Consider the following 10028-nt stretch of genomic DNA (forward strand, 5'->3'; position numbering starts at 1 on the left):
CTCCTACCCTTGCAGGCCCGGACCCCCCTCTGTTGACCTGCACCCCCCCCCCTCCGGGACCCCCACTGCCAACCTGATACTGAAGATCTGACCAGAGGGTTGGCACCGGCGCCGCCCACTCCACCACCTCGAAGCCCATCGCCTCAGCCACGACCCGCACCGTCGTGCTCTTGCCGCAGCCGGTGGGGCCTGGAGCGCCAGCGGGACGGGCAGCTGCGGTGAGCCCGGCGCTGACGGCGCCGCAGCCGGGTGACCCCAGACCGCCGGCGGGCGCCGCACAGCGACGCTGCTTCCAGAACAACGGCCGAGTGCGGCGCGCGCGATGCACACACCTTGCACGACACCCCGAGAGCCCGGCCCCTCCACTCCGCCGCTGCCGCGGCCCACCTGTGACGAGCAGCACCCATGCGCGCGTGCCGCGGCTGCGGTACGCCTGGTAACCCTCCAGCCACGCCTTGACTTCCTGCACCTTCTTAGCGTGTACCGCCAGCTCCTCCGGGACCTTGGGCGCGTGGCTGTCCACCCACATCCCGCCGGCGGCTGCGGGGCGGGCAGGCGGGGAAGCAGCACGGACAAGTTGATCTGGGTGGGACGCATTTGGAGCCGAAAGCACAGTGGCTGTACGGGCGGGTTTGCATTGCCTCTATACACTAGAAGCTCCCCTCATGCTGGGGCAGCCGGCAGCCAGAGACGGACTGGTATGGGCGTCGCCGTTGCAGGCGTGCTGCCCCATGGTCACTCCTTGTCACCTGGCGTCGGTGCTGCGAGCCCCGAGGGCGATGGGGGCAACTGCTGCTGCTGCTGCTGCTGCTGCTGCTGCTGCTGCGGCTGCTGCTGAGACGCCGTCGCCGACCCTGGCAGCGCATCGCCGCCGCCCTGTGAGGACGGCGGCGACAGCAGCAGCGACGCCAGGCTCCTGCTCTGCGGCTGCGGGGTGGGGCGAACACGCGGCGGTGCGATTAGATGGGTGCATCTCCGTTGCTCGTTGCGACCCGCCATGGAGAACGCATGCAGGTGCGGCCACGCCTGTGAACTAGACTCATCACCTGGAAGTTGAGCTTGAGCTGCTTAGTGCCGCCTGCTGCGGCGCCGCTGCTTCCGCTGCCGGGCCTGCGCCTCGCCGACGCGCCGCTCCTCTTGCCGGACGCCGCGACGCCCTTGCCGCCTCCGCCGCCTCTTGGGGCCGTGCCCTGCGTCGGCCGCGCAGCGGCCTGGCCTGGGGGTGGCCGCTTCTTAGGAGCAGGAATCACCTCGTCCTCTGAGGAGGATTCAATCAGGACCACGTCCTCTGAGGCACAGATCCCGGCATTGAAGGCACCTCCGTCTTTGCTGCGTTTGCCGCCGCTGCCATCGCTGCCGCGAGCACGCTTTGGTGGCGCTGGCATGCTGTATTAGGGCAAGTTTGTGCAAGTTGGCTAATGGGGCATATTGACGGCTATGCTGCTGCGCAGACATCCGCGCATGCAGCGCAGCAGCAGCAGCACACGCACATGCCGCAACGCCGTGCTTCAAAAGCCGCTGCGATTTGACGTGTCAGCTTAATGAGAAGGCTGTTGCAATCATCGTCAAGATCTTCTTATTCTACGTACAGCGACAAAACCACTTTGCGCGGGATTTAGATCGACACAGATCACCCTCCACAGCGAAACCAACAGCTCAGGTCGAGGTATGACGGGAACTGCAGATGCAAATGCGCACCCGCACCCCTGACAGACCCTCATTCGTCGGTCGTCGTAATCACCAGCTGCTCACCGCGCCGACAGGTGTCACTGGTCAGCATCACGCCTAGTACAGTACACCAATCCGCCCAAGTTTAGGTCAAGCTCGCTGAGTAACAGGGGCCCATGCAATTGTTGAGCCGGTGAGCAGCATGCACACACCTGGCCCGCGGGGCTGGCGTGCACAACAGCAGGGCCAGTTCTGTAACAGAACCCGTCTGCCAGTGATATCAGTCAACCTCGATCTTCAGGCGTGGCTGCACATCAGCTGGCGGCCTGTTGTCAGTCAGGAGATCAGGGGGACCATGCTTTTTAGCAGCCACCTGAAAGTCCAAACACTGCATTCATGATGTTGCCAGGCCCAATAGTACAGCACACCGCCTAACTGACGCATCTTGTTGCCATGCCAAGTGCGCAAGTACAACCCATCGAAACATTGTTTCTATCATGTACATGGCAGTCTGCCAATATGGTGCGCAAGCCAAGCTTGACGCGATGGGTGTTAGCAGTGCACAGCCATAGGGTCACTGCATCTAGAAAAGACAAAGGGATCATCATAGACAGAACAGGTGTCCTGGAAGGTTTTGCAACGGCACTCACAGGAAGGAGATGGCAAGCCAACTAGCTGACAATCAAAGCAAACTTCCAGCAAGCTCCCTCAACTGGCTACTCCCGTCCGACCCGGCACCTTGCCGTACCTCCTCCTCCTCCGCTGCCCGTTCAAGGGCATCCCGCAGCGCGCCGCGCGCCTCTGCTCCCGCCGCCAGACCCGCCTGCACTGCCAGCTCAGCCGTGCGCAGCAGCTGCGCGTTCTCGCCGGCCCCGAGCCCCTCCGCCGATAGCCGCTCGCACAGCGCCGCCAAGGGCTTAGCCAGCCGCGCCGCATCAGACGCCAGGGTCGCCTCGCCGCCGCCGCCACCGCCACTGTCGCCGCCGTCCCCCGCCGCGTGGAGCCGCTGGGAGTGCTCCCACGAGCGCTGCGCCGCCTCGAGCGCGGCCGGCAGCTGCCCGGTAGCCAGCCGCCCCATGCACACGTAGTACCAGATGGCTGAGTCAGACACGCCCGCCTTGGACACCGCCTTGTGCAGCAGCTCCAGCCCGCGCCCGACATGCGCGAGCTTGGCGCTGCTGATGGCGGCCGCCGTCCGCGCGTCGCCTCTGCTGCCGCTCGCGCTGCCCGCGGATGGAATGGACGCCGCATTCAGGTGCGCCACCGCCGCCGCCACGAACTCGGCGCCCGCCTCTGCCGCGGCCCCGCCGCCTGCGCCGCTGCTGCTGCTCTTCTCCTCTTTCCCGCCCGCCCGCGACAAGAGCAGGTCCCCAGCCTTCTCGTGCGCCTCCGCCGCCGTCCCCCACTGCCCCAGCCGCCCCGCGGCCGCGCCGAGCTGCCGCCACGCGCCGGCGTCGGCGGGCGCGAGCGCCGTGAGGCGCTTCAGGCAGGCGGCGGCCGCCGCGTACTGCCCGCGGGACAGGGTGTCTGCCGCAAGGTACCTGACAAAGGCAACGTCCTCCGACGCGTCAGCCGCGCCCTCCACCTGGCGCCTCTCCAGCTCGGACTTGGCTGCGGGGGGCGTGAGGAGTGGCCGGCGCGTGTGGCTTGTGAGTGGAGAGCTAAGGTGATGTGAAGGGGCCAGCCTGGCTGGCCGTGGAGGAGCGTGTGGACTGAAGCGAGGGCAGGCCAGAATGAGCGGTGGGAAGGCAAAGATACGGCAGCGGCACGCAGGCCGATGCCTGAGCAGCCCCTCCGTCTATGCGACAGAAACACCCCCAGTTCCTTCGTCTCGCCTCCCCGCCGCCAGCGCCCCCACCTGTTGCGTGCTCCGCGCCCCGCGTGTGGACCGCCACCATCGGCAGCCCCAGCGCCGCCGCGACCTTGGGCCGCCCGAGGGCGGCCTGCAGCCCGAGGTTAAAGGCGCCGTTGGTCAGCCAGTACAGCACGGTGGCGTGCGGCACCACCAGGGCGGCCAGGAAGAGGGGGAGGGTCAGGAACTCCAGCGCCGCGCGGGCGCGGGGGCTGTCGGCTGCGAGCGGACGAGGTCGTGGGGGGACGGTTTGGGGTGGGGGCTTTCAGGGGGCGGCCACACAAGGGGGAGGGCAGCTGGACGCGTGGGTGTGGGCCGGGACTTGCAGGTGTTGTGTACGTTGGAGGGGTGTTTTGGCGCCGTGGGCACTGCCTTGCGCGCGCCTGGTCATCACCATTCTTTCGCACCACTCCTAAAACCTTGGCTCTGCATGCAGGCACGGGGCGCATGCAACCCTGCCATGTTGGGATGCCGAGCCCCCATGACACCCACCCACTGATGTGTACTCCACCGTGCGCACATAGCACCCGAATATCGCCAGCGGCAGCAGCGCGCCCGCGACGCCAAAAGGCGTCTCCCACGTGCCCCACTCCACTGCCGGCCGGGTCATGTCTGCAAACCAGGCCAGGCCCTCGCTGTCAAGGCCGGGCCACATCGCCGAGCTCATTTGGCGCAGGGCCGCAGACATGCCCAGGAACAGATTCACCTGTCACGAGGGGTGAATGGCCCAGGCGAAATGGACGAGAGGGCAGGTGCGGGGAGGGGGCAGGGCAGCCGCGGCCACCCGCACTGGCCGTTAGGCGGGCTATGACACAGCAGAGCAGCTGGCGCGGCGCTCTCTCCCTGCTGACCGCTGCAACAGGCCGCCACACCTGCACCAGGGCGTTGACGCTGTACCACCATGTCGTGGGTGTGCCATGCTGCTTGCGCATGTACATGAGGTACTGCTTGGTCAGTTGGTTGCGGGTAACTGCCTTGCCGCCGCGGGCCCCGGCACCGCCACCGCCGCCGCCGCTAGATGGGGCGCTGCCGGCGGCAGCTGCGGCCTGCTGCTGCTCCTGCTGCATGCGCTGCCACAGCACGCGTGACGCCGCGCTGGCCTTGGGTATGAGCGCAAAGTTGACCGTCGCCGCGCGAGCTTTGACCGTCAGAGGCAGCAGCGCTGTTCGTAGGGCGAGGGTCGTCAATGGGATGCTGGCCCACCAGGGCAAGCCGGTGGCCGCGTGCATCAGCTCCCAGCATTGCGTGCCAATCATCACAGGGTTGAGGCCGCTCGCGCCCAACGTCTCGATCGGGGCAAACGCGGCGACAGCGGCGTCCAGCGTCACGTCGCCCACAGGACCAGCAGGGGCGAACGGTGCCACTGAGGCATGGAGGTGTCTCTTTTGCGACTGCCATTCGACAGCGCCTGACAGCGCTCTCAAAAGGCCGGCTTCGACAAACCTGTGGCCGTAACCACAAGATCAGGGTCACTGTCCAGCGCAGGCCTGCGTATATGCGCCTTGAGACATTGAACCAATGACTCACCTGCCAGATGCCGGCAGGCGACCCGCGGCCAGCGGCAGCATCCCGTTGTCCCCGATCTACGATAAGTCAAGGTATCAGGCTATAAAATGAGGGATGTGAAATGAAGGTTCCGCAAGAAATTTGAATGTTGCTGTGTCCGTTTATGGCGCAACACGCGTGTGACTGCATGCTGCTTGCATGTTGGTGACGACACCCGCACACACACAAACAGCATCGCCAGAGGCGAGGCCCTTGCTTGACAATGGATGGACGGGCGCTGAAACCCCACGCTTACAGCAAGCAGCGCACATCCAACTGTGCCTGCGGATGCTCGGACCTACTGCCTGTCTGTGTGTCGAATCGCACTGACTTGCTGGCTGGCCTGTGGTGCAGCTTGCCTTGCGATTCGAGCCCGGCTGTGCTTGAGTGGAGCTTGCTTCATCGTCCACATCCACATTCCAGCCGATGGAGAACGTTGCGCATCTGAGGGTCGTCCCAGAAGGCGGGTTCCACTCAACCAAGCAGTCCACGAACGGTTTTGGCCCAGCAGGTGATGCCCGCGGCACCTGCAGCTTTCTCACCTCACATCTGACTTCAAGATGTTGAAGAAGACTTTCAAACAACATCACAACAAGCTCTGCCCTCTTTGAGACTGTGCGTTGCCGATGTGCGAGCTTCACCGGAAGCGCAAGCTGGGGTGCCGACTGGCTGGTGTGTAGGAAGCAGTGCGCGTCAGGATGGGTACTGACATGATAAATCACGCTTTCCATACACGTTTGTTATGCCCACAGCTCTAGCGAAGCATTGCAGAAGGTGGTTGGCTGGCGGATGCACTCGCTGCCCAAAAGATCTTCACTTTGAAGCTATTGAAGTCGTATAGGTAGCATAATCCAGGGACTTAAACATGAATAGGCCCCGTGTACGACCAGGCGGCCGCGGCAAAAGAAAAAACTGATGTGCCACCGCCCTCCCGGGTCGAAGTGCAGTTCAGGGTTTACATGAATGTTATTGTAAAGGATTCGGAAGGAGCCCTCGGCGGCAGCGCTGCGCGCTAGGGGCTGTTGCTGCAGGTGAGCGGCGTGGCAGGTGCGCGCTGCAGCGCCGCCCACAAGCAGGAAAAGCACTCTGGTGCAACAGTGGGGTACAACATGAGTCTGAGTGGTCCTTGAAGTGAGAACTCTGCATGAACGCGACATCTTTTGCGCCGTTCAAGCACCGCCCTCAAGTAGTCATCGGCGCATGCGCACGCGACAACACAGGGGCCGGCTCGCGGCAGCAGCGGTCGATGGCGTCGGATGGCGCATATCACCAGCTGCCTGCAGCCACGACGGCGCTTGATGTGCGGATTCACGCGGCTCTCAATCTCGGGCGCCCCTTGTCGGCCGTACGCGTCGAGGCGCGCGTTGGCGCAAGCTGCCAAGTCAGCGCATCGGTGTCAGCCGAGGCCGGTGTTGCCTGCTTCAACGCGTGGGGACGGTTGCCTGTGCCGGATCTGGAATGCGCAGAATCACTTCAGCTGCAGGCAAGCGTCAGGCTGTTGCGAGGACGGGCGGGTGGCCGAGCGGTTGCTAGGGTTGAGGCAAACGAGTGCGCTGTTGAATGCGTTGTGAGCCACTTCACTTGCAACATGCCCATGCCCAATCTGCGCACACTCTGCCTGAACAGTGTGCAGCGTGTTCATAAGCACTTCAGGTCTTGACAGCCTGCCGGCTCCACAACACAACAGTACACGCGCACTCACACACACGCACGCATTCACATGAGCGCATGCACTTGAGCAGGCAAGTAGATGTGCGCACATGCTCACATGCGCGCACACACATGCACACGCACATGCCCACATGCACACATGCACATTTCATCCTATATCAAACATGCCCAGGTTCGAGAGCGCCTGCCGACGCTGCTGGGCGTGGTGCGCATGCGCAACCTGTACGGCGCCCTCAGCCTGGGGCAGCTGGATCCAGAGGCCGGCTGGGTGGAGCGGCGGGTGATGCTTGAGCCGCGCGGGCTGCAGCTTGGCGAGCGGGCCGCGGCGCAGGAGGAGGAACAGCAGGAGGTGGAGGCAGCGGATGACTGGGAGAGCCCTGCCAGCTGGGAGGTGGCGGTGTCACCAGAGGTACGTGCGGCCACGTGCAGCAAAGTCAGCCTTGCTGTGGGATGTGTGCGCATAATCTGTCCAGGTGCTCCTGGGCACTGCTGTCGGTTCAAGCAGGCGAATTGCTGCTCGCAGCCGTTGAATTGCCAGCAATGTGGCCCGAACCACCACGTCGCGCATGCATACAGCATGCCAACACTGCGTCGCCGTGCTCCCCCGACTTGTCCATCCGGTTCAACAGCACGACGCCGCCGACGGCGTGCGGGCGCCCTCGCCGCCTGCGTCATCGCTGCAACGGGCCAAGGAGTACGTTGAGTCCCTGCAGTTGGGAGGCCAGCAGCCCTTTCTCATCCTGGAGATCCGGCGGGTGCACTTGGCCCATGAGACGACGCGCGGCAGCAGCGGCGGGCGCCGTGCTGGCGGCGCTGCGAGCGCACGCGGCGCTGGGGCCGACGCAGCCGTGCTGCCGGAGATGCCTCTGGAGCCGCCTCTGCAGGCGGCCGCGCAGATCTATGCGCATGGCGGTTTTCTGGGGGCGGCGTACAGCATGGCGTCAGATCCTATCTGGGCAAAGGTGGGTTTGGCGGAGACAGCGGTCATTGCATTGCAGGATAGTACCGCTTTGGCTGGGGCGTCACTGCAGGAATCCCAGTTTCCAAAATGGGCACCATGCTGACAACATCTGCCGGCCTTGTGTAGATAACGTGCGCTGACCTTTGTGCCTTGCGTGAATTATGCGAACCCTCGAACGTCCAGGTGCTCGCCGACCTCGATCCGCGGGCCGCACGCGACGTGTCAGCGCTGCTGCAGGCCGCGCGGCTGCACCGACAACCGCGGCTCGGGCCAATCATGGTGCTGCTGGATAACTCGCCGGTGCTTGCCGCGTATGGCATGGTTCGCAGCGGCTGCTGCGACCAGCTGCGCGGCCCGCCTCGCATCGTGCGCGCCCGCACCAGCGGTGGCGGGAAGTCGTCGCTGCACGTGGGGCACGCGGCAGCAGCGGCGGCGGCAGCGGTGCCGTCCGTGCCGGCGGGGCCGCGGCGGCCGTCGCCGTTCCAGCAGGCGCAGCAGCAGCAGGTCATGCTCATGTTGGGGAGCGGGGACGCGGCGGCTCGGGTGGGGGCGGTTGCGCCAGACGCAGACGGCGCGTCCGTCGCGCGCGCGCTGGAGATGCTGTACTATGGCGACCAGTCGGGCCTGGAGTGGCAGAGCGGGGAGATCCCGCAGCACCTGCTGCCAGAGGACTGCTTTGGCGGCGGTCTGCGACTCAGCGGGGCCGGCCGCGGCGGCGGCCCGCTCGGCACGCTGGGGCCGCTGGGCGTGCCGTCGCTGCCGCAGATGGTCCTTAAGGGCACGCTCAGCGCTCCATGTGGCGTCGACCCCAGCGGGCCTCGCCGGCTGCAGCGGCCGACGATGCGGACGATCGCGGCGCGGCACCTGCCGCTGCTGAGCGCGCGGTCGCAGCGCAACAGCACCAGCGGGGACTCCATCAAAAGCTATGACGGGTCAAAGGCCAACGGCGCCATGCGATGGGGCGACGTGGCGGCGCTGCGGTCAAAGGTGAGGTTTGCGCCCGCCGCAGCATGCCATCAGCAAGTGCTACACATGCGCACAGCTGCATGACCCGACCTGGTGTTATGCACAGCAACAGCTTAGCGCATGGCAGCGGCCACATGCTCGCAGCGGCCACATGCGTGGGCAGCAGCCCCATGCATGCGGCCGTTGCCGCTCATGCAGCCGCCCCATGCTTGGGCTGTGCCCCCACGCATGGCAGTGGACATGTTTGTGCCGCAGCGCAGTGCATGGCAGACACCAGATGCCATGCGCCATCGCGTCTTGGCATGACGCCAGCTAGTTGCGGTCGGCAAACCGTGCTTCTCTGAATGCAATGCTATGCCGACGCCCATGCGGCAATGCTAGGCCGAGGACGGCGGGAAGCACAGGCTGCTGGACGCCATGCTGAAGCGCAGCAATGACTTTGGCTACTCCCCAGTGGCTGTCGAGTGGGACATCTGGGTCAGCCCCAGGAAGCCGTGGGACCTGGCACGCGCGCGAATCGTGAGCCGCGAGCGGGGGGCCTTGGACAGAGGGGGCCGCGCGGTGGCTGGGTCGCCCACCAATCAGCTCTGGCAATGCTGCACTGCGCGGCGGACGGCGGTCGTGGCCGTGCCACTGGCTCGTTGACTTCTCCCTCAAAACCCCTGTCTGAGTTGCGTTCACTGCCCGTGCGGCTGCCGCACCCCCAGGACCACGGCACTGTTGGGCAGTTGGTGGTCCAGGCTGTCACTTCGGGTGTCGGCCTCAAGCGCGTGGCCAAGCGCCTGGGAGAGGCCCAAATCGAGCGCCGCGGCGTGTCGCCCGCCGCGTGGCTGGGGCTGTTTGGGCGCGCCATCAACATGGGCGCGGGATGCCCCAAGGGGCTGGAGCTTGGGATGCCCAGCGAGAAGCTGCCATGGTACTGGCTGGTAGCTGTTGAGCAGCTGCTTGTCCAAGGCCTGCCGCCGGGGTGAGCGGGAAAGATGCATGAAAGGAACGGCAATGGGGAAGGCCCTTGTCCGGTTGCTTGGCGGCTGCATGGCTGTGCGATTTGTTGCCTGTCCTGAACTGTTCACGTATGCATAATCACTCAACCCCTGTTGTGCTGGGGTCAAACCTCCTCCGCCAACAGGACCATCTACAACGTGCGGATGGAGGTGGTCAATTCATCCCTCAACGTGCCAGCCAAGCAGCTGGCGAACCTGGAGTCAAAGGCAGGCAACGGCGTGCTGTCCTGGACCTCCGACGACTTCAGCGCCGCCGCCCTCGCGCCCGGCGCCGCCTCGCCGCCGCCGCCCCCGCAGGTGCGCCCCGGCGGCGCCGGCGCGCCGCCGCAGCCGCCGCTCCACGCGTCTGCGACGCGGCGGG

The 10028-nt window shown here is 65.5% G+C and overlaps 2 protein-coding genes across 2 annotated transcripts in view; one reads left to right on the forward strand and one right to left on the reverse strand.

Moving 5' to 3' along the window:
• Nucleotides 1-4776, reverse strand: part of MNEG_6449 (Cell cycle checkpoint protein RAD17) — a gene marked incomplete at both ends in the record, with an annotated part of 6753 nt that extends 1977 nt beyond the window's left edge. The window contains 8 exons of the mRNA XM_014045076.1: nt 74-189; nt 388-540; nt 750-927; nt 1047-1367; nt 2417-3279; nt 3527-3739; nt 4013-4226; nt 4393-4776. Of these exons, the coding sequence (XP_013900530.1) occupies nt 74-189; nt 388-540; nt 750-927; nt 1047-1367; nt 2417-3279; nt 3527-3739; nt 4013-4226; nt 4393-4776 (2442 nt within the window). The remainder of the gene's footprint in view (nt 1-73; nt 190-387; nt 541-749; nt 928-1046; nt 1368-2416; nt 3280-3526; nt 3740-4012; nt 4227-4392) is intronic.
• Nucleotides 4777-6875: 2099 nt separating this feature from the next.
• The window catches only part of MNEG_6450 (hypothetical protein), a gene marked incomplete at both ends in the record, with an annotated part of 9455 nt that continues 6302 nt past the window's right edge, over nt 6876-10028 (forward strand). The window contains 6 exons of the mRNA XM_014045077.1: nt 6876-7145; nt 7366-7698; nt 7881-8684; nt 9045-9182; nt 9371-9630; nt 9793-9964. Coding sequence (XP_013900531.1) covers nt 6876-7145; nt 7366-7698; nt 7881-8684; nt 9045-9182; nt 9371-9630; nt 9793-9964 — 1977 coding nt within the window. The remainder of the gene's footprint in view (nt 7146-7365; nt 7699-7880; nt 8685-9044; nt 9183-9370; nt 9631-9792; nt 9965-10028) is intronic.

The sequence above is a fragment of the Monoraphidium neglectum genome, assembly GCF_000611645.1.
Source record: "Monoraphidium neglectum strain SAG 48.87 unplaced genomic scaffold scaffold01046, whole genome shotgun sequence".
Lineage (NCBI taxonomy): Eukaryota > Viridiplantae > Chlorophyta > Chlorophyceae > Sphaeropleales > Selenastraceae > Monoraphidium > Monoraphidium neglectum.